This window comes from Phocoena phocoena, chromosome 19, assembly GCF_963924675.1.
Source record: "Phocoena phocoena chromosome 19, mPhoPho1.1, whole genome shotgun sequence".
Taxonomy (NCBI): domain Eukaryota; kingdom Metazoa; phylum Chordata; class Mammalia; order Artiodactyla; family Phocoenidae; genus Phocoena; species Phocoena phocoena.
Window position 1 is genome coordinate 15563578 of NC_089237.1, and position 24601 is coordinate 15588178.

At 49.2% G+C, this 24601-nt stretch overlaps 1 protein-coding gene across 1 annotated transcript in view; it reads right to left on the bottom strand.

Annotated features, from left to right (window-relative positions):
* MRC2 (mannose receptor C-type 2) overlaps positions 1–23158 on the bottom strand; it is a 54084-nt gene extending 30926 nt beyond the window's left edge. Inside the window, exon 1 of the mRNA XM_065896930.1 lies at positions 23053–23158. Within this exon, the coding sequence (XP_065753002.1) occupies positions 23053–23158 (106 nt within the window). The remainder of the gene's footprint in view (positions 1–23052) is intronic.
* Between the last annotated feature and the right edge of the window lie 1443 nt (positions 23159–24601).

A 24601-nucleotide genomic window follows, 5' to 3' on the forward strand; every position in this document is an offset into this window, starting at 1 on the left:
TGTGGAGCACGGGCTCTAGGTGCGTGGGCTTCAGTAGTTGTGGCTCGCGGGCTCTAGAGCACAGGCTCAGTAGTTGTGGCGCACGAGCTTAGTTGCTCTGCGGCATGTGGGACCAGGTCTCGAACCCGTGTCCCCTGCATTGGCAGGCAGATTCTTAGCCACTGCGCCACCAGGGAAGCCCAACAATTTCTAACTAACAGTCTTTCACATAACATAGAAAAAAGGGTAGGATCCCTCCCCCCCCATTCACACAACACAATGAGTTCCTCATTGGCTAAGTGCTCCTTGAGGGCTCAGGTTCTATCCTCCGCCTCTCCATGTCCCCAGCGTTTGCCTGCCATAGTCTGGACTCACAAATGTCGAATGACAGAATGAGTATGAACTGGAGGGTCTCAGAATTCATCTTGTCAGTCCTTTAGAATTTGGAAACCGAAACACATAAAGGTTAAATGACTTGTCCAAGGACATTCACACAACCGGAACCATGACCTTTCCATTAGGACTAAACCTTATTCAAGTCCTGAACAGCATCACACCAGTATCTGCTTATATAAGTTGACCATATCATTTATTGTCTCATGTTGAGAATGAGAAGGGGAGTTACTAATAATTACAGCACTACAACATGCTTGAGCCAGGGCTGTCCCAGGCAAACTAGGACATACGGTCACCCTGCACTTATGGAAAGAGACCACAAGTAATGATACAAGTTAATGTTTACCATACACTTGGCTAGGTACCCGGCACCGGCTTCCCAGGCTTTCTCGTTAATCCTCACAGCAATGCTCAGAAATAGGTAAAATTCCTATCTCCATTTGACAGATAAGGAAACAGGTATTAAATAACTGAGAGATCAATTCTCTTGATAACACAGTTAATAAGGGGCAGAGCAGAGATGGGAGACCAGGAAGACTGGTCAGTTCCCAACAACTATGCCAGGTACTTGAAACTGATAACCCACAGGCAAGGTGCATTTGGCCGTCACGGTATGTGAAAGAAAAGTGAGCGAGCATTGAAAACTGGAGAGATTTCACATAAAAATCTGCATTTCCAGCTCTCTCAGAAACATTGGGAGGCCTGACAATGCTGAGCCAGTGTGCCTGTAAGGCGCCAGTCACAGTTTCTGGGTGGAGCTGCCCACCTGACAGGGATGCTCACCGGTTTGCCACAGTCCCCACCCACCCCTTTTGCACACCCCCCACTCCAACACTGAAGTGGAAGGAGAATGGCCATATGTTATCATGTTGGCACTACTGTTTTTATCAGAGTGCAGAAACATTCTTCAATATCCTGGTCTCTATTAAGAATGACCAGAGGGTTACGCCTATTTCAAAACCGAAAAAAAAAGTGTGTTAGGGGGTCCCCTCTAAATTAGGCTCCACGGCCCAGCAACCATAATGTCCCTGTGACTCGCTGCATTCCTTTCTCGAGACGTGTCTGAAACACAGTACGATTCTGAGAACTCCTGACACGATTCACCACAAGCTTTTGCTCCACTCGCTGGCAGTTCCGTGACCTTCTGATGTGGCAACATTCAAGGACTTGTTTGGTTCTCGAAGCAAGGCATGGATGGCACTCTTTTTAAAGTTGTGATGAGAACAACAACTCCTTGGAGTTGCTGCCTCGGCACTTTACCGTATGACAAACCTGCTCACACCCAGAGTCTGGACATTTAGATAAGGGTCTGAGTTTGGGATTCCCACCCGAAGTTCCTGCTTTGCTTTTTGGGGGGCACCTTTTAAAATAACCACTTAAGAGCTGAGCCCTTGGAGCTTCCCTGGTGACGCAGTGGTTGAGAGTCCACCTGCCGACGCAGGGGACACGGGTTCGTGCCCCGGTCCGGCTGGGCCCGTGAGCCATGGCCGCTGAGCCTGCCCGTCTGGAGCCTGTGCTCCGCAATGGGAGAGGCCACAACAGTGAGAGGCCCGTGTACTGCCAAAAAAAAAAAAAAAAAAAAAGTTGACCCCTTGAAAAATTAGTGACGGAGTAGGCGGGGGGGATGTGTGGTTGACGAGCCAGTGCGGGTGTGCCGATCCCAGTGGCCGGCGGCGGATGGAGCGGTGAGGGAGAGGGCACGATGGGCAATGCTGGGGAGAGGGCACGATGGGCAATGCCAGAGAGTGGCGCTGTGTGGAAAGTGACCCCGGGTCTTCACCGAGCTCATTAAAGCATTCAGTTGCTGAGGAGCCCAAGTAGAAGAAATAGGGAGTTTAGAGCCTGAGAATTTTGATAAATCCGGTTCATGGGTTAATTTTTCTTTTTTTAATTTTATTTTTATTATTTATTTTTGGCTGCGTTGAGTCTTCGTTGCTGTGCACGGGCTTTCTCTAGTTGGGGCAAGCGGGGGCTACTCGTCGTTGTGGTGCGCGGGCTTCTCATTGCGGTGGCTTCTCTTGTTGCGGAGCACGGGCTCCAGGCACACGGGCTCAGTAGATGCGGCATGTGGGCTCAGTAGTTGTGGTGCACGGGCTTAGTTGCTCCACAGCATGTGGGATCTTCCAGGACCAGGGCTCGAACCTGTGCCCTGCATTGGCAGGCGGATTCTTAACCACTGCGCCACCAGGGAAGCCCTGATTTTTCTTTTCAAGTTGCAGCCAGGAGAAGAAACAGCAGGCTTTGGGGCCTCAGGACTCCAGACTTGACATGATATTTTTTGCCAAGCGGGTAATTAATAATGCTTGTGCTACTCGAGCCATAGTAAGTGTGTTATTGAACTGTACCCATCAAGATGTCCACTTAGGAGAGACATTATCAGGGTTTAAAGAATTTTCACAAAGTTTTGATGCAGCTGTGAAAGGTCTGGCACTGAGTAATTCGGATGTGATTCGACAAGTACACAACAGTTTCGCCAGACAGCAGATGTTTGAATTTGATGCATAGACATCAGAAAAAGAAGATGCTTTTCACTTTGTCAGTTATGTTCCTAGTAATGTAAGACTGTATGAATTAGATGGATTAAGAGAAGGACCCACTGATTTAGGTGTATGTCATCAACATGATTGGATCAGTGCAGTGAGGCCAGTCATAGAAGAAAGGATACACAAGTACAGTGAAGGTGAAATTCAATTTAACTTAATGGCCATTGTGTCTGACAGAAAAATGATATATGAACAGAAGATAGAAGAATTACAAAGACAACTTGCTGAGGAAGAACCCATGGATACAGATCAGGGTAATAACATGTTAAGCGCTATTCAGTCAGAGGTTGCCAGAAATCAGATGCTTATTGAAGAAGTACAGAAATTAAAAAGATATAAGATTGAAAATATCAGAAGGAAGCATAATTATCTGCCATTCATTATGGAATTCTTAAAGACTTTAGCAGAACACCAGCAGTTAATACCACTAGTAGAAAAGGCAAAAGAAAAACAGAATGCAAAGAAAGCACAGGAAACCAAATGAAGAAGATGCTTTGGGATGTGTACACATTTCTGCTTCTGCACTTATTGTCGAGGAAACCATTAAGTATAAAGAACTTTGAGCAACAGCCTAATTGACTCAGCGCACGTCTGACAACAGTCCCAGCTGGTCTCACCTTCAGTCAGTGCGTGGATTCGTAACCTCTCCCTGCCTGCGTCATGTGCGTGTGACGCATATTAAATAAAAGTGGTCAGAAAAAAAGGAAAACAGTTACTGACCTCTGCCCCAACCACCCGGGATGAGTGCTACCCTGCTCTCTCCGTCCTGCCCGCTGACGACCTGGGACTGAGGGCTGCCCTCCCCCTGGCCCATTGTGCCACCAACCCCCCGCCCCTCACCCTGTTTCTGGGATGTGTAAGTAACAAATTGTTACTTTTACTACCTCTCTGTTGGTTTACTGAAATTGTCCCTTCAACCAAAACAATCCCAGGGTTTTCACTTCCCCAAAGCGGGAGCTCAGATGCCGAGGAAGTACCCGCCGACCCCAATCCATGTAGGTGGCTTGTGCCTCCTCTAACCTGCATAATCTCCTTCTTCTTTTTTTTTTAAATTAATTAATTAATTTATTTTGGGGTCTTCATTGCTGCGCATGGGCTTTTCTTTAGTTGCGGCAAGCAGGGGCTACTCTTCATTGCAGTGCGCTTCTCTTGTTGCAAGCATGGACTCTAGGCACACAGGCTTCAGTAGTTGTGGCACACAGGCTCAGTAGTTGTGGCACACAGGCTCAGTAGTTGTGGCTCATGGGTTTAGTTGCTCCACGGCATGTGGGATCTTCCCAGACCGGGGCATGAACCCGTGTCCCCTGCATTGGCAGGCGAATTCTTAACCACTGCGCCACCAGGGAAGTCCTAACCTGCATATTCTTAATTGAACACACCAGCTCTGGCTTCTCAACACAAAAGTTAAATGATCTTAGAATCTTTTTTGCTCGGGAAACTTTAGGATCTCCCTAAGACTATATGCCAAAGATTAAACACTTGCTGACTTCTGCAATGACAAACCAATGGAACCTTCCTTACCCACACCTTCTTTGGAAGCACGGTGGAGGGCTTAGGAGGGTGACTCTGGAATCTGGACCCACCCAGGTACAAATCTCTTCTTGGGCCCTGGGGCCAGCTGCCTCACTTCTGCAAGCCTCACTTTGGGGAAGACACCAATCTCATGAGTTTCTGGGAAGATTAAGGAAGAAAATGCTTAAAGATGCTTTGTACCTTTAGCATTTGGTAAAGGAAGGCCATTATTTTTTGTTTGTTTTAAATATTTATTCATTTTGGCTGCGTCAGGTCTTAGTTACGGCACGCAGGATCTTTCGTTGCAACGTGGGCTTCTCTCTAGTTGTGGTGCACGGGCTCCAGAGTGCGTGGGCTCTGTAGTTGTGGCACCTGGGCTCTCTTAGTTGCCCCGTGGCATGTGGGATCTTAGTTCCCCGACCAGAGATTGAACCCATGTGCCCTGCAATGGAAGGCAGATTCTTAACCACTGGACCACCAGGGGAGTCCCCATTATTGTTTTTTAACATTGAAGAGCCTCTGCCCGGATCAAGGCTGTGAGCTCAAGAGTCTGTTTCACAGCAGAGAGCCTGGGAACCAGGCGTAGCAGATGCTGCAATCCGGATAAGAGGAAATGATAAGAGTAAATAAAGCCAAGGACTTGAGTGTTTAAGCTGCTCTTCAGAAGAATTAAAAGAAAAATAAATCCACGGTCCAGATGCAGAGTCCTCCCGCAATTCCCATGGGTGGGTCCCTGGCAACTATCATTTGTTTCTAACTTCTGAGCTTTTGGACCCTCCTCGGGTGCACCTGGAAGGGAGATGCAAGAAGAGGCCATGGACAGTGTGACAGGGGAAAGGGGGGTACTTCTGGGGAGGTCAGGGCAGCATGGGGTATGCTGCTCTCCCCGCCACATTCTGGTTCTGCAGAAATCAAGTCCAAGGGCAGTCGTAAAGGGAAAATGAGGTCACAAAACAACGCAGCTGGAAGGGAGTGTGGAAGGAGGCGGCGAGGGCCCACTCCGCTTGGGGTGGCAGATGCTGGGGCAGGAGGAGGTGGACAGAGTCTGCGTGGGCCCCTCGCTGGGACTCAGGCAGTCGCATGGCAGTGGGGCTCCAAGAATGGGAGGAGGCAAGGGTTGGAGCAGCGCAGGCTGAGAATCTAGTCTAGGAGTTCAGGTTCTGATTCTGCCATTACAATGTAAATGACCTTAGGGTATTCGGTTTTCTTACCTGTGAACCGAATTCAAAAATACCTTTGCCTTGGGCTTCCCTGGTGGCGCAGTGGTTGAGTCAGCCTGCCGATGCAGGGGACACGGGTTCGTGCTCCAGTCCGGGAAGATCCCACATGCCGCGGAGCGGCTGGGCCCGTGAGCCATGGCCGCTGAGCCTGCGTGCGTGTCCGGAGCCTGTGCCCCGCAACGGGAGAGACCACAACAGTGAGAGGCCCGCATACCGCAAAAAAACAAACAGACAAACAAAACAACCCTCCCTGCCTCTCCACAGCTTCCTGGGGAGATCTACAGGGAGAGTACTATGGGGATGTTGACATGATTCTTTTAGGGTCTCTCTCCCCCATTAAATGGTTCCTTCAGAGCAGAAGCATGTCTCATCCATTTATCTCCCCAGTTCAGGGCATACAACAGGTGCTCAATACATGTGTGTTTTGAAATTTGTTAAAATTTGCCTTATAGCACAATATGGTCAGTTTTTAAAATGTTCCAAGTGTGCTTGAAAATAATTTGTAATCTAAAGTTTTGGAGCATAGTGACTATATATATATCTGCTTGTTGAATCAAATTTGCTGCTCACGTTATTTAAGTTTTTTATATCCTTACTAATTTTTTGGGGCGGGGGGTCTACTGGTTCTGAAAGAGGTATCCTCTATCAGTGAATGATAGCAGTATGTTAAATCTCTATTATGATACTGAATTTGTCTATTTTTTCCTTGTAGCTCTGTTGCTCTGTATAATTTGAAGTCAAGTGCATACAAAATTTAAAACTTCCTGGTAAATTGGACTTGTTGATATGAAGTGCCCTTGTTTATTTCTAGTAACGCTTTTGCTTTCAAGTTTACTGTATCTGTTATTATATAATTTCCTTTTGGTTTATATTTGCACAGTATATCTTTTCCAATTCTTTTACTTTCAAATTTTTTGTACCATTATGTTTTATTTTTTTAATAAATTGTTAAAAATTAATTAATTAATTTTAAAAAATAACTGAAAAAGTTAAAAAAAAAAACTAAGAAGCAAATTCAGTGGAATGCATAATAGGTTCCTTGGGAGAATGCTTTAGGTCTCAGTTCATTTCTTCATAAGATGAACGTTCCCACCAAAAGCATCAGAGTAAACATCACGCCTCATCATTGCTTTCCACTGTTCATACAGCATGCATGTAGGTATAATGCTGGTTAATGCAAAAAAATCACAATATTCAATGACTTTGAATAAGCAGTGGAGGAAGCAAACATTTACTAGATTCCATGAATAAAAACCTCTCTAATAAAGCTTATGTGGGAGGATAATGGCTCCAGCTACCCTAGCAAAGGAGGCAGAGTCCCCTTTCCTATGAATAGCTGGGCTCAGGTGTGATGTTGGGAACAACACAAGGCAAATAAATAGCAACTGAGAAAAAAACAAAAACAAAAACACATGTGTGTTGAACTGAGCTGGACCAGGGGAGGTGGAAAGGCAAGCTGTCCTATGTCCTATAGGCAAGGGTTTAACATCCTCTGAATTGTATCCTCCTTTAAAAGCAGATCATGTATGGACAATGAATAGAAGAGGATAAGGGAGACATGAAATTATTTATTGTGCCAGGAGGTTGGGATTATGTGTACCTTTCTCTTATATTATTATAATGTTTCTAAAGTAAATAAAACGGAGGGAAGCGAGACACGGGGCATCTTAAGGTCTTTGAAGGAACCAAAGCTCTCTGCATTTCCCACAGAGCCCGGCTCCTTGCTCAGCGTTCAGTGAGTTTGACTTGCTTTGCCCTGGAAGCTACAAAGAGTCAGATGTATACACAAGACCCATCATCACCACCACTGTGACATCACTCAGACCTCCAATGACACAACAGACTTGACCTACAAAGGAATGTCTGTGAGGGTCCCCCAAACCCTTCTCTCTCTCCACCCTTTCACACCCTTTTCCTGATTTCTTCAGTATATTTTTAGGACCATATTTTAAAAAGTACTGCTCCCACAACCATCACAGTTCCTCCCTCTCTGATATTAATTAAAAATCAACAGCATGGTTAAGAGAGCTTGGGCTCTGGGTTCAAGGCTGGGTTTGAATTCCTGCTCTTGAACTAGTCATTTGACCTCTTCATCCTTCAGTGACCTCATCTGTTCAGTGGAGGAAATACTCCTGCTTACGGCACAGAACAAGTACTGAGCACCTCGCATGTGCCAGGAGCTGTGCTGGTGCTGACCCCTGAGTGGTTGGCAGAACTGGTCGAGACCACAGATGGAACGACTCACCACACTGCCCCACACAAGTGAGCTCATGGTGACAGCAGCCCTGGGGGCAACCCTTCTGGAAGAGAATATGGCACCATGCGTCAAAAGCCTTCAAAAACACAGACCTTTGACCCAGAGTTCACTTCTTATGAATTTAACTTAAAGAAATAATTAAGAATCTATGCAAAGATTTTGCTACACAGCATTATTTATAACAACAATGACTGGGGGAAAATTAATGTCCAACAATATGGCACTGACTGTGTCAACTGAAATACACTCACACAATGGGATACTATGCAGACAACAGTAATCAATTTATAAGAGTATTTCGACATGAATAGAGGTTCACACTGTAACTGATTTTAAAAAACTGGATGTATAATATGACCTTATTTTTATTTTCTTTTAAATCAAGTCAAGTCTGAAAAGACCTTTGTGCATTCTTGTTATTAAACTTGGGTGTCCAAATCGCCAGGGTTGCTTGTTTACAGAGCGAGTGCCCAGGCCCTACAGCAGACCTACTGAATTAGAATCTCAAGATGAAGGAATATCTGGATCGTAAACAAGGTTCCCAGGCGATTCTGAGGCTCACCAGAGTTTCAGAAACACTGTACATGCCTAAGTGTTAACAGTGGTTATCACTGACTTATGGGATACCTGGTGATTTTTATTTTCTTCTCTTTGTATTTTCTACAGTTTACATGTTTGGAAATTAAAAAGAGACATGACCTGAATGTCCAACAAGGGATAGTTACAGGACATCCGTACAACGGAATCTTATGCAGCCATGGAAGCATTGGGTGGAAATACGCTGATGACATATGAAAGAATGTTACAAATCAACACTAAAACGTCTATGTAAAGTTTTATACAGAGAGAGGAAAGGAGAGGAGAGGAGACACAGTCTGGCAAGATATTCTTTAAAATGTTAACGTGCCTGTTTCTTAGTGGTGAAATTTTAGGTAACCTTTCTTTTTTGTAACTTTTTCTACCTTTTGAATTGTGTACTATAAATAGGTAACATTTTTTACAATCATAAAAATGTATTCTGATCCTGAAAAAATATATATGTAACACTGTCTTTCTGAGGGCCTTGTGGGAGGGAGGGTTAGTGAAACAGAAAAGGTGCGGGTGCGTAAAAGGGGAAAGAGTAGCCTTCCAGGGAAGGAGAGAACTCAGTCTGACCACAAAGGGCTTTGTAAACCTTACTAACAAGGCCAATTGTGTGGAGGAGGAGGGGGGATAAAAAGATACTTCAGACATAGATATGGATGTAGTAATGTGTGGCTTGAGGGACCCTAGTTCCCTGACCAGGGACTGAACCAGGGCCCTCTGCAGTGAAAGCCTGGAGTCCTAACCACTGGACCGCCAGGGAATAAAAATTTTAAATGAACAACAAACAGGGGAAAGATATTTCTTTTTCTTTTCCCCTATTTTTTGGCCGCGCCATGCGGCATGCAGGATCTTAGTTCCCCAACCAGGGATGGAACCCCTGCCCCCTGCAGCGGAAGTGCGGTCTTAACCACTGGACTGCCAGGGAAGTCCCTTGGTTTTTTTTTTTTTTGCTGTATGCGGGCCTCTCACTGTTGCGGCCTCTCCCGTCGCGGAGCACAGGCTCCGGACGCGCAGGCTCAGGGGCCATGGCTCACAGGCCCAGCCGCTCCGCGGCATGCGGGATCCTCCCAGACGGGGGCACGAACCCGTGTCCCCTGCATCGGCAGGCGGACTCTCAACCACTGCGCCACCAGGGAAGACCTGTTTTTTTTTTTTCTTGTTTTTGTTTTTTGGGGTGGGGGGAGAGATTTCTAACAAATATGGCAAGAAGCTCATATAGGCCAATGAGAAAAATATAGAGACCCAGTAATTCTAAGCCCCTAAGACCTGAACAGATGCGATGATCAAGAATATGTATGAACAGACAATTCATGAAGAAGAAATATCCATGTCTAATGAGGTTATGGAAAAAATGTTCAAAAGCATTTGAAATACTGGTAATATTCCTATTTGCTGGATCCGACCCTTGGTTACATGGGTGTGTTCAGTTTGTGAAAATTCATTGAGCTGAACATCTGAACATGGGGTGTTCACTTTCCTGTATTTATATTATACCCCAAGAATGAAAAAATTTTAAAGCAAGGCATGGATAAACACAAAACAGAGACTGGGTGGGAGGAACAGGGAGAGAGAGGGGGAGAGGGAGAGAGAGAGAGAGAGAGAGAGAGAGAGAGAGAGAGAGAGAGAGAGAAACATAGGTAGATGTAAGTATTGTAATGTTCTCTGTCTTGGATTAGGTGGTGGATTCGCAAATGTTCATTATATTATAATGCATACTTTGTTTACAAAATAAAAGACCATGCAGGGAAGCAAACTGGACTGAGTGCCCTGCTCCACCAATCACTAGATATGTGATCCTGGCTCGCAGCCTGTCTGGCTCAATCTCCTTATCCGTGAAATAGAGGAATGTGAGGATTAAAAATACAGGGACTTCCCTGGTGGCACAGTGGTTAAGAATCCGCCTGCCAATGCAGAGGACACGGATTCGAGCCCTCGTCCGGGAAGATCCCACATGCCACAGAGCAACTAAGCCCGTGAGCCACAACTACTGAGCCTGCGCTCTAGAGCCCGCAAGCCACAACCACCGAGCCCATGCACCACAACTACTGAAGCCCACGTGCCTAGAACCCGTGCTCTGCAACAAGAAAAGCCACCGCAATGAGAAGACTGCGCACCGCAACAGAGTAGACCCCACTTGCAGCAACTAGAGAAGCCCGCGCACAGCAACAAAGACCCAACACAGCCAAATAAATAAATTTATGTAAAAAAAAAACACAGTGCATGTGGAATTGCCTAATACTGACCCTGGCAGACTATATGTGCTCAAGACTATACGTGATCAGTCAACATTACCACGGTTTCCATTTCTCTCACTTGTTACAGTGTTATATAGAAACGTCATAAGGTTTTCAAAAAGGAGGAAGCCTTCCAAAAGCTCGTCCCCCGACTGCTACCTTTTTGATTTGCATTCCAATCTTGTCCGTATGGACGGCCATTTAGTACTTACAGAATTTCGTGTCCTAGTGTCTTGAAATGCAAACTTGTATTACAGCGTTCGCATCCTCTCCAGCTGTCCCTTCTGTAAACACTCAGCTGATAAGTGCAAGATCAAGAGGTTCGCGTTGGAGGGTCTGTTAATGGAAAGAGCCTGAGGCGGGTGCCTACACCGGTGATCCAGCTCTTGAAGGTGAGCACCCTGAGCGCGCCTTCAGGAAACCCCGCTCTGAGGCTGACCCTCCTACACAGGCCTCCTCGCCTGCAAGTAGCAGAAACCTAACTCCAACTCATCATTTTAAAAAAACAAGAGGGGGGGGTGATGGGCTTCCCTGGTGGCGCAGTGGTTGAGGGTCCACCTGCCGATGCAGGGGACACGGGTTCGTGCCCCGATCCGGGAAGATCTCACATGCCGCGGAGCGACTGGGCCCCTGAGCCATGGCCGCTGAGCCTGCGCGTCCGGAGCCTGTGCGTCCGGAGCCTGTGCTCCGCAACGGGAGAGGCCAAAACAGTGAGAGGCCCGCGTACCGCAAAAAAAAAAACAAGAGGGGGCTTCCCTGGTGGCGCAGTGGTTGAGAGTCCGCCTGCCGATGCAGGGGACACGGGTTCGTGCCCCGGTCCAGGAAGATCCCACATGCCGCGGAGCGGCTGGGCCCGTGAGCCATGGCCGCTGAGCCTGCGCTCCGCAACGGGAGAGGACACAACAGTGAGAGGCCCGCGTACCGCCAACAAGAGGGACTGGCCTGGAGTGGCTAGGAAAAACTGTAACCAGGGTCTCGGCCAGCCTGGGTCTCAGTGCCACCTACCCCGAACCCAGGTTCCACCCTCCCCTCCCGGAACTGGGCTGTCCCCTCTGTGCTACACCAGACCCTGCAGGGCTCCCTTCGCGCCTGGGAAAAGCCCGCCCAGCCCCCACGAGACTCTGATTGGTCCCGTCGGGTCACGTGCTGCAGGCTTGGACCAGTTAGGTGATGGGAGTGGACGGAGGGTGCGACTGGAATCACTTGGTTGGACAGAGAGAAAAGTTGTCCTCTGCCACCCCATTGCTGCAAATTACAGACATGCTAAAAAGAAAAATCACCCCTGTTAAATAATCAATACATAATATAACAGAATATGACATAACTTCTATTAAATTTTGGTGTGATCTTTACCAATTTTATCTTGTCTCTATGCCTCACATACAAGTTACATTCATTTATGTATCACATACACACGCACACCCAAACAAATGTTTTTGAGTCTTGTTTTTGTACTTAATATTTTAGAAAAAGGATTTCTCTGTATCTTTTAATTTTGTAAAAACCATTTTAATGGCTGTATGCTATTTCATGATGTGATATACCACATTCCATTTACTCATTCCCTAGCTATTACTGCTCTTCAACTTGTAAGCAGATTTTTCTTAATTATAAATAATATATTGACCATATTGTTACATCAATCTTTGTTGGCACTTTGGAGGCATATCTTGCCTTTTTTTCTTTTTTTTTTTTATTGCTAGTGATTTAAAACATTTTCCAAAGGCGTATTAGACATTGGTATTCCTTCTTTGTGAATTCTGTTCCCAGCTTTTACTGGCTCATGTATTCTAATCTTAGATGCCTTAAAACTAGTGGAGGTTCCTGTGTTTTTCTCACTGGCTTATGTGAGCTTCTTGCTGTAACTATTCCAGACATCTCCTCCCTGTTTGTTGTTCTTCTAAATTCTATGTGTGACTCCCTCTGGTTACAACTTCTCCCACTAAGGGTAACGGCTCTCCTGGCTTTGAACAGCGTAGGTCAGTGTTACCCTCTTTTTTGTATTTTATATAGATGGGATCATACGGTATGAATGCATCTGACTCAATAGTTTTGTGAGCCTTAAACTGTCGCATGTGGTCGTAGGTTGCTCATTATTGCTGTATACTGCTTAATAGTGTGGAGCCACCATGATTTATCCATTCTGTTGTTGATGGGCATTTGGGTAATTTTCAGTTTTGGGCTATTATGAATAGTACTGCTGTGAGCAACTTGGCTTTTTTAAGAATATAGTTTAGGGACTTCCCTGGCGGCACAGTGGTTAAGAATACACCTGCCAATGCAGGGAACACGGGTTCGAGCTCTGATCCGGGAAGATCCCATATACTGCGGAGCACCTGGGCCCGTGAGCCACAACTGCTGAGGCCTGCGTGCCTAGAGTCAGTGCTCCCCAACAAGAGAAGCCACCGCAATGAGAAGGCCACTCACCGCAACGAAGAGTAGCCCCTGCTCGCCACAACTAGAGAAAGCCGGCGCACAGCAACGAAGACCCAACGCAACCAAAAATAAATAAATAAAAAATAAAATAAATTTGTTTTAAAAATTATTTAAAAAAAGAAAAGAATATAGTTTAGGGACTTCCTTGGCGGTCCAGTGGTTAAGACTTCGCCTTCCAGTGCAGGGGGTGTGGGTCTGATCCCTGGTTGGGGAGCTAAGATCCCACATGCCTCTCAGCCAAGAAACCAAAACATAAAACAGAAGCAATATTGTAACAAATTCAATACAGACTTTAAAAATGGTCTACATTAAAAAAAATCTTTAAAAAAAAGAATATAGTTCCTTAGGTTATCTACTAAATACAAAGGAGAAAAGGTACTTTTTTAGTGGAGAGATCTGGTAGACATCAGATGAACCAATTGATCAAAGTCAGCATCACCAATAAGGGAACAAACTGACAATGTGATACGACGGGAAGGACACATTTGTGTCCCACCCCTGTGGTTCTCTTTCCAAAAATGTTTAACATAAATTTAATGATTAAACAATCAGACAAATTCAGACTGCGAACACTCAACCAAACATTTGATGCCTGAAGTCATCAAAAATCCAGTGTCATAAAAGACAAGAAGGCCAACTATTCTAGATTAAGAGAGGCTGAAGAGACACGACACCAAATTGAGTCCTAGACTTAAACAGCAGCTGACATTATTGGGACAACTGGAGAAATTCAAACACGAACTACATATTAGAAAAAACTATAGTATCTGCTGTATTTCTTAGATGTGATTACGGTATTATGGTTTTAAAGGAGAATGTCTTTGTTTTTACTTGATACATGGTGAAGTACTGGTGTGATGTCACGTCTACAACTACTGAAAGATTCACCACACACACACACACACACACACACACACACACACAGTGAGGTAAAGCAAACATGACCAAAGATCCTCAGATCCTTAGAAATGAGGTTAAGCATCTATGAAGTTAGAAAATCCTTTCCTCAGGGACCAGGACTGACTGCAAGGCCATTTCCTGTTGAATTCCTATTTGACCAAGCTGGTCTGACTCAATGCGGTTCCCTCTGCAGTCAGACAGGCTCCCAACCCTGTGTCTGAGATTTCAAAGGAGTCTATTGCTTCCATCTTCCTTCTAACAAACTTAAAAATTGCACCTAAAATGAAATCAGCACACATTTGCCTCTAGAATGTTCCTCTACATTTGGGGCTGAGAGGTTGCTCTTAAAATATAAGCTTCAGGAAGGTAGGATTCATGACTGGCTTGTTCACCATGGTGTCATCAGCATCAAATACCACGCCTGGCACATTGTCAGTGCTCGGGAAAACAGAACAGTTAACCAAATGAACGAGAAAATGCATGTCAGTGATCAGACATGCATCTTCACTTAATTATTACCCGTGTGTGTATATTAGTTTGTATGATTGCCTTGTGGTCATGATCACTTTCCTTCTTAGATATATCTCCATGTACTGGCATTAGTTCTTTTTTTTTGGCCACACTGCTGCACCTCATGTGGAATCTTAGTTCCTCGACCAAGGATCGAACCTGCATCCCCTGCATTGGAAGGGCGGAGTCTTAACAACTGGACCACCTGGGAAGTCCCTGGCATTACATGTGTCATTATATTCTATATTTGTCATTTAGAACTACGTAAATTGTCCATCGTGTTAAGGTTCTTGATTAGCCATGCTCTTGTTGTTGGGCATCTAGATGGGTTCCAATTTGTTTTGCTACTATAAATAGCACTTCTATGAACATTTTTTTTTCTCTTTGGGATTAATGCCTTACAAATTCCCCAAGTGGAATTATGAGGTCAAAGGAGATGAAGTCTTACATATCTAGTGTCTTACATCTTGTCTGAAAGACTGAATGCTAAAAAACTGAACTAATTGGGGCTTCCCTGGTGGCGCAGTGGTTGAGAGTCCACCTGCCGATGCAGGGGACACGGGTTCGTGCCCTGGTCCGGGAAGATCCCACATGCCGCAGAGCGGCTGGGCCCGTGAGCCATGGCCGCTGAGCCTGCTCATCCGGAGCCTGTGCTCCGCAACGGGAGAGGCCACAACAGTGAGAGGCCCGCGTACCGGGTGAAAAAAAAAAAAAAAAAAACTAACTACTTTACGTGCTCCAGTCATACATATTAGTTGCCTCACAGCTCTGCCAAGATTAGGTTTTCTATTTTTACTAGTTTAATTACATATTTTTTAAAGTTGATTTCTTTAATTTCTAGTGATCTTTGCACTTTCTACATGACAACTTGCCAGCTGAATTTTCTCTTGATCAGCTGTAAATTGAAACTAAAAATGTTAAATTATAATCCTGTTGTCCAATACCATTTACAAGTACAGATTCATTTTCCCATTAGTGTGTTGCTTCTGGTGTGTCTTACATTAAGTTCTTATAACAGTCTAAGTCTACTTTTGAAGTGTATTCCGGTCCACTGGACTTTTTTTCTGTTTATTTTAATTCAATGCCATATGTTTTTCATGATTGTGACATCATCTAAAACTCTGGAAACTCATTGCCTTTCTACTACTACAAACTCATTGCCTTTCCACTACTACAAACAAAATTCTCATCACAAGAAAAAAACTTGGTAAAGATGTGAGGTGATGGATGTTAACATTGCGGAGATCATTTTGCAGTACATACAGATATCAGATCATTATGTGTACACTTTAAACTCAATACAATGTTATATGTCAATTACATTCAGTAAAACTGGTGGTGGGGGGGAGCTCTTTGGAACACCTGTCTTTTTTTGTTTGGTTCAATAAATATTTACTAAATGACAGTGTCCAAGGCTGGAAGCTGTGCAGGGTTGACAAAGCCCTGCCCCAGAGGTGCTCACAGTCTGGGAGGGGAGGAAGGGGCTCCACCAGGCGGGCGGCAGCAATGAAATGGAAAAGGAGTCTGGGGAGAAAGTCTACTTCCAGCTGAGGCTGCAGGTATGAGCGGGGACCCAGAGCCACACCTGCGGAGCCAGGCGTTCCTGGCCAAGAGAAAAGCGGGAGTGGGGGCTTCACTGGGCAGGACTCAGGGCATCTGAATTTTTTTTTTTTTTTTAATTTATTTATTTTATTTATTTATTTTTGGCTGCATTGGGTCTTTGTTGCTGCGCGTGGGCTTTCTCTAGTTGCGGTGAGCGGGGGCTACTCCTCATTGCAGTGCGCGGGCTTCTCATTGCGGTGGCTTCTCCTGTTGCAGAGCACGGGCTCTAGGCGCACAGGCTTCAGCAGTTGTGGCGCACGGGCCCGGTTGCTCCGTGGCATGTGGGATCCCCCCAGACCAGGGCCTGAACCCGCGTCCCTGCATTGGCAGGCGGACTCTCAACCACTGCGCCACCAGGGAAGCCCAGGGCATCTGAATTTGACTTGCTCAAGGGTTTGAAGAGAAAGGCTGGAACCTGACCATGGAAGGCCTCAAATTCTCAATTCAACTCTGTTCTGTTGGCGATTAAATCCGCCCTCTTGGATCACAAATCTGGCAACAATGTGGGCTCTGGACTGAGGATGGAAGCCAGGAGGCAGAGACTGCAGATGCAAACCACATCACAGAGGCCAGAGGGAAAGAAAATTTTCAAACAGTGTCCATCAATAGGGAAGCAGCTAAAAAAAAAAGAACAGTACATCCTTCCTACCAACTACTGAGCACCATTAAGAATGGCACAGCTCTGAAGCCATTGGAAATGCCATGAATATTGTTAAATTAAATGTATTGTATTATACAGTATAAAACGTGGTTCTGTTTGTGTAAAAGGAGTATTTATATGGGTGTATATGCATAAAGAACGGAAGATTACGCCGTTTAAAAAACTACTGACAGTGGTTACTGTTAGGGTGCGTGTGGAGGGAAGGGAGGACCTCAGATTTTTTACATGTTACCCCTGTATGGTCTGACCGTTTTCCACCGAGCATGCATCATTAAAACTGAGGCTATCTCAGGGTAGTAGCCTCAGTTTTAATGATGCATGCTCTAATGGACTTGAGGATATGGGGAGGGGGAAGGGTAAGCTGTGACAAAACAAGAGAGTGGCACGGACATATATACACTACCAAACGCAAAATAGATAGCTAGTGGGAAGCAGCCGCATGGCACAGGGAGATCAGCTTGGTGCTTTGTGACCACTTGGAGGGGTGGGATAGGGAGGGTGGGAGGGAGGGAGATGCAAGAGGGAAGAGATATGGGGACATATGTATATGTATAACTGATTCACTTTGTTATAAAGCAGAAACTAACACACCATTGTAAAGCAATTATACTCCAATAAAGATGTAAAAAAAAAAAAAAAACTGAGGCTAATAACAGCACGCGTGCTGCAAGGTGAGGCCTGCAAAGGGGCACTGCATTTAGTAACTAGGAAGCCTAATTACCGGGACCGCTGGGAGGCAACTCCTTAGGATGCAGGTTAGGTGAGGCAGGACGACTGGCCGCTCGGTGTGCGCTGAAAGGGCAGAGTCCAGGGAACTCAGCTCTGAAAGGAAGTTTAGCTGAAGAAGCTTCATGATGAAGAGAAGCAAAAAAAGGAGGGAAGTAAATTGAGGGGCCTAAGGGGTAAGGACAGCTGAGGATGGATTTTTTTTTTCTTTAGGATTTAAATTTACTTTCAGAAAAAGTATGGTTACTTTTTGGCCCTTATGGTATGTCATCAAGCAGTAAAGGGTTATCAAAGACCTACTTCGATTAAAAAAAAAAAGTGGCTGTAGTTAGGGCTTTGTATGTTGAGGATTGTGTTTCTTTCATGTTTAAGTCCCTCGATATTCATGTTTTCTCTTCCTAATAATAATAAAAATAGCAATAATTTAATATTATTTGTTAAGAAGTGACTGTGTCCAGTACTGTACCACGTAACTCATACATATATTGTCATTTCTTACGATATCCCTACGAGGGGCTATTATTTTATTTTTCCCATTTTACAAATGAAGAAACTTGAGCCTCTGCCCGAGGTCACGCAGCTGGCGAGTGGCATTAATTACAGCCCCACCGACCCTGTCCCGATTTACATCTGAGCCTCAGGAGGCGGGGCGTTCCCATCCACGCCCCCTCCAGCCTCAGTCTACAGTGGGGAGCGCCGTGTCCGCCTCCCCTTCCAAACACTTTCTGAGGATGTCGGGAGAGGCTGGGAAACTGGCTTCTTGTTTTTCCCTGTAGGAGCTCCAGGCCCACCACGGCAGCTTCTCACCATGTCCTTCTAGAAGTGACCCCCAAGAAAGAGAGAAAAAAGGCAGCCCCTCCCTTCTGGGGTTTACCCCCGTGTTCGCCCTCTGTGAGCTTGTGTCCCTTTAGCCCAGGTGAGCCCAAGAGGCAGTGACCAGGACCCCTCGGTGTCCTTCTCAGGATCCTGAGTCTGGAAGGAAGGGGCAGTGGCAGCCAGGCAAGAAGAGAGGAAGGGCATTCCAGGCAGAGGGAGTGGTGTGCGCAAAGGCCTATGGGAGGGCGAGCAGTGACGGTTCAGGGAGGAAGGCGCAGCGCGCTAAGGGGGAGGGCAGGGAAAAGGCGTGGGGGGCTGGGTGACTGGGAAGAAGCTGAGGTTTCAGAGCCATCATCCTGCAACACAACCAAGGCTTTTGCGGGGCCACAGTCAGAGGTACTCAAGTGGGGCGGGGAGAGCTGAGGAGAGGCAGAGAGCCTGGGCTCAGCCAGGCAGGATGGAAGGAGTCTACACGCTCAAGGGGCTCGGAAGAGGGGACAGAGGGTCCAAAGAAGAGGGGGAAGGGCAGGAAAGAAACTAACCACTGGACTTGCACATGGAGCCACAGGTGGGGGACCAACCCAATGTGTCCTCTAAGGCTGGAGCTGGCTGATGCCACAGATGCCACTACACAGCCTTCATTCCCTCTGCCTTTTCAGGACACAGCCCCTAGCTGAGGAGTGACTGGGATCTGCAGTGCCCGGGGTGAGTTCCAAGAGCTGCATCACTGCTCAAAGGCTGCGCCCCCGCCACCCACCCCAGATTTATAGGATCCAGTCATAGGAAAGCGGCACCCCGTCATCTCATGAAGGACTAAACCGGAAGGAACACTTCCTGTCAGCAAAGCCCAGGCCCTCCAGGTCCAGGGACCCCCACAGGGGGTGCAGGGGAGGTGGGCTCACAAGAACAGGCTGCAGTCACTCCTTCCCGCAGCACCGCGCAGGCTGGGTAAACATCCTCTGACTGACTGGATGAGCAAATACGAATCCCTGACCGCAGGGAAGCGGGGCTCCTCCTCCATCGGGCCCCTTCAGTCCCTCAGGAGCAGGCACCTCAGACCCCCGAGGATACTGAGGGGGGCTCCGTCCCTGCGTCTGGGGCCCCTGGGGCTGGGGAAGAGACAAGCACCCAGACAGCTGGGGTGTAACAGAGGGCCGCCCCCTTCCCGGGGTTCCTCTCAGGGGGACACATTGAGAGGATGTTCTGGCAGACTTGGGGCTTTGGGGGAAAGCCCCTAAAGCAGAATCTTGCAGCCTTTCCTAACACACACTCTGGCAAAGTTCATTTTATGGAGACGCAGCGTGGTCTGGTACCTAAGTGTGCAGGCTCACCAGCCACACCTGAATCTCGCTTTCGCCTCCTTCTAGCCGTGTGTTCTCGCACACGTCTTCACATCGCTAGTCTGTTGACCGGCAGAGTGTGAGATGGGTGATAACACATCCCAGGGTTGTGAGACGGAAGAGCCTTTGTCCTACAGTATGCCACACAGCGCCCAGAGCATGAAGAATGGTAGCCACTGCTGTTACCACCTCATCCCTCTGAAGGGTGCCACAGGGTGCCTATCTAACGCTTAAATGAGTGGTGAATCCACATGAATGCTCTTCTGAGAAGTCCACGGTGCTTCTGAAATCATCTCACCGGCCCAAACCAACCGTACCCTGCAGGCATCGGGAAACCGATGAGATGTCCCTATTGTGAACACTGGGGACCAAGCCCCTGGCCACCTCCTCCCCTGCCTGCACCCTCACCTTGTCCAGGTCAACCCGGCAGAGGACTGGATCTCAGCGCTAACCGCAGCTCAGCCGGGCACTACCTCAGCCCTGGCAGCTCACAGAAGGCAAGCGGCTGGAGAAAGGAAGACTGGGTGGAGGGGCAGTAAGAGAGCTCTCAACTCCATGACTCACCAGGATCTGGGCCATCTGTGCGGCTGACTCCGGCAGCAGCAGCAAGTACCTGCTGCCTTTCCGAAGGGGTGCCTCCCTCCCCGTCCTTCAGACAGCAGGGTCTGTCCCCACAGCAAGATCTCCCAAGGTCTCCTCACTCCTGGACCTGGATATCTGATGCCTGCGGCTCCCAGCAACCCTCTTTCCAATCTGCACCTCATTCCTCTGGTCAGAAGCTCCCAGGGGTTCTCCAGGGCTCCCCACCGCCAGCCAGCAAGTTGCTCCCCCACCTTGGCCTTCCGGAAAGCTGGCCAGTTTCCTCTTCGCTCGAGCTTCTCCCCCACCCCACTCAGGAACTCGCCACCTCAGCCCAGCAAGCTTTCACAGAATCCCCAGCACAGCCCAGGCCGCCTCGCAGGTCTCGCCCTCTCTGCTCCCCTCCCCGCGTCTGCAAAGCCTGGTCCCTCCCAGCCTCCCTCCGGAAGGCCTTGGTGACCCTTTGCCCCACACAGTTTCTTCGGCTTCTCTAAGAACGCAACTTACACCTCCCCTGTACCTTCCCTCCTCCCCAAGTAGTTGGCTCAGCATGGAGCAGTGAAGGATACAAAAATGCATCAATACTGCAATTCACAAAGAGGTCTTGCAGCCACAAGCTTTGCAGGGCACCCCTCTGGGTACTCCACAGCGGGTGGAGAAAAGATGGACTCTGCCATTCCACACCAAGAAGGCGCTGCTGCCCTGCCACCCCCAAGGGGCTCTGCGGTGCCCCATCCTCTCCCCTACTGGTGGTCAGGAAGCCACCACGTGCAGGTCACCCCCAGGGTAAGTTTCACCCCAGCAGCACTGGCCTACCAAGCCGAATCCTATCTCCCACGAGCATTTCCTGGGGCCATCTGGAGCCTGGTGCTGATAAATTCTTCCCAGTGACCACCTAATTCGTCAGGTACAGGGGGATGAGGAAAGAATTCGGCTAGGAGTATTCTGGGCAGAGGGAACAGGGCAGGGACAGTACCTGCAACAATTTCAACATCCTCTTGCACAGCTGCTGCTCTGGAGACCAGGCTGTCCCCGCCCCACTCCCGCCCTCATCTCCAGCTCCCCTCCATCCACCCCTGCCCACACCTAAGCTTCTCTGGGGTGATCAATGCATTGCCCTGGGGACTGGCCTCTCGGAGGCTATGGGGGATACAAGCCCAGGGACACAGCCTGAGGAAGGGCAAGCGGGGCCCGGAGGAGACGCAGAGGCAGAGGGCCACTCCAGGCATCCTCCCTGACCTGGCCTCTCACCAGACATTTCCAGCTCCCTCTGTCAAAGGCTCCATAGGGGAAAAGGCCGAGTCAGCACTCTGGCCACAGCTCTCCCAGGGCCTGGCTTTACAATGTGCTCTGGGGCTCTTGGAATAGCCATGCTCCTCCACCCCTCCCACCCAGCCTGCCTTCACAGAGGAGTGAGATGCAGGGAGGCAGGGGAACAGCCTGGGTGCCTGGACCTGCAGTGGATAGGGAGGTACTTCCTGGTTTGTGTTTGCCTGACATTCAGTTCCGGGTGGGTCTGGAATTCAGCAGAGGGTCTCTGCCCGGTGTGAATATGCATCACCCGGCCCCCACCTCTCCCATCGGCACAATCGGGCACAATCAGGGCAGATACGTGTCTTGGTCGCCTACATCACGCCATCAGTGGGGCAGGCCAACCCAGCAAGCACTGGCTGTGGCTAGAGGCCCCAGATCCTCCATGGCGCTGTCTGGACTTGGCACAACACTGCGCACGCTGCACTGACCGTCCCCTTTCACTCAGCCCCCTCCCCAAATGAAACATAAAGCAAGACCAAGCTTTACAGGCCCAGCAATGGGGCTGTAATAACCACACTCCCTGGCAGCTCCAGCTCTGACTCCTGCAAGCCCCCCAGGAAGTAGATCTTTCCCTTTCCCTCTGGAATTCCTGGTGAGGGGTCTGTCTGTCCCCACACTTCACTGTCATCCTTTGAAAGACCAGCAGAAAGAATGCACAGCTTCTGGTTTTTGTTTTCTGTCGGGTGGGTTTTTGCATCTTTTAGCAGCTTTCTTGCCGCCCAAGATCTGTCCCTTCTGGAGGGGTGCCAGCTTGGCCAGAGCCGCCCACACAACACTACACCACACGCACACGCACGCCGCGCCCAGCCTGTCGCCGCATCCTCCTGATGGCACAAAACTGCCCCACAGAGCTGCGTTCAACTGGTGCGGATGCCGCATGCCACAGGCTGTCCTTGAAGACAGTGTGGAAAAGAAAATACAAACATCCCCGAGGTACCGGTAAAGGCAAACAAGCCCTTACGGATAATTCAAAAACAACAGTAATGCATCGGTCCTGGAGCAAAGCAAGGAGCCCGGCCTGGAGCCTCCCCTGGTTTCGTCGGACGCGCCCTGCCTGTCCCCGGGCCCAGGGCAGGGCCGGCGCCGGGTGGTCCCAGAGGGCGGGCGCGGGGGTCCTCCCGGAGCCCGCCCTCTTCCTCCGAGGCGGCTCGAGACCCCCGGGCTCCCCTCCCCCGCCGCCCGCCACATCTGGTTCCACTCAGGTCCTCCCCCCACCTCCAGGCGCGCTCCTCCTCCCTTCTCCCCCGCTTTCAGAAAAGCGGAGACGATTTTTTAAAACCCAGTCACACACGCGCGCGCGCACACACACACACACACACACACACACACACTTCTGGGGGAAAAAAAAAAAAGGAGGGAAAAGTCGGGAGAGGCCCGCTCCCCGGCGCTCCCCCCGCCCGCCCCCGAAGTTGGCCAAGCTGGCAGCGCCTTACCCGAGAGGGCAGCGGCGGCGGCCCCGGGGAGGCCGAGGTGCAGACCCCCGAGGAGCAGGGCGCAGCGCAGCAGGTGACGAGGCCAGGGCGCGGGGGCCGGCCGGGCGGGCCCCATGCCCGCGGCGTGGCGCTAGGGGACGCAGGGACCGAGGGCGCACAGGCGCGGCGCGCGGTGGCGGCCCCGGCGCTGGGCTGTGGTGACCGCCCGCGAGGGGCTCGCGTCTTCCTCCGGGTCGGGAAGAAGTGATGCCTCCCGGGGCGAGGAGGGGAGGAGGAGGGAAGGAGGCAGGCCGGGCGGAGGGAGGGCGGAGGGAGGAGCGCAGAACCCGGGAGGAGGGTTTGAGGGGCAGAGGGGAAGGGGAGGAGGAGCGGGTGGGCGCGGGGCCGGGGCCGGGGCGCGGGGCCGGGGCCGGGGCCCGGGCCCGAGAGAGAGCGCCGAGAGGGAGAGGAAGGGGGAGGCGGGAGAGAAGGATCCGCGAGGTCGAGGAAGACCCCGGCGTGCACTCTTTCTCTCGCTCTCCGCTTCCCTGTCTCCCCGCCTCGCCTTCCCTCTCTGTCCGGGCCTGGAGCCCCAGACGCTGCGTCACAACTCCCCGGCTGGCGCGGGCGGGGAAGCAACTGCAAAACTTTCCGCAAACTTCACCGCGTGGCGGGACGTGGGCTGCACCGCCCGACTGGGCGGGGCGGCGGCGCGCGGCTGACCCAGGCGGCCAGACCCCGGCCCCTGGCACCCCCTCTGTCCCGCCTCTTTCTGCCCAAGTCTCCAGCCGCCAAGCGTCCGCTACCTCCGCGCAGAGGACGACCCCTCCCCCGGTCTGATGGGGAAGGGGCGGAGTCCAGGGCTCGGCCACCCAGGCAAAGATTGGGGGAGGAGGAGGCACGGTCCCTGTGCCCTGTGCGGGAGGGCAAACACTTGCAAGTGTTGTTTTAGCATTTGCGTGTCCCCCGTGTCTGCGTCTCTGGCGCAAAGCGGTGTTAGTGCTTTTGCTAGATGGGGCTGTATCCAGAAAACCAGGTAAAATCCGTCCACTGGACGTCCCGGAAGACAGACATCATCACTCTCACCAGCAACCTGACTGCTGACGGGTCGCAAAGGACCAAATGGACATTTCATAAAAGAGAAGACAAGCCACAGTTATTTCGTATTATGCAACAGGTCACTACAGCGCAGAGCACTGAACTGAGAGGATGTTAAGAGTCCAGCCCCACCTCTGATTCCCTGAGCGACCTTGAAAAAGTTACTTGGGATGTCTGGGCTCAGCCGGCCTGAGACATTTAGACACCCTAATGCGAAGAAGACTCACATTCTCCCACCACGAGTAATCAAATAAAAACACTATGAAACTGTAATATAAATTTTATTGTTTCCTGTACTGTCCACCTCAGTGCTATTTTTGGAAATAACAAATTCAATGTTTTTTCTTTTTACTACCCTTGCCTTGGGTAAATCTTTCCCCATCGCTGCAATGAGGGTATGGGGCCAAATATGCTCACTAGCTCTTTCCATCCCTGCTGGGCTGAGATTCTTCACAAATATCAACCTAGAGGCTGCAGGACC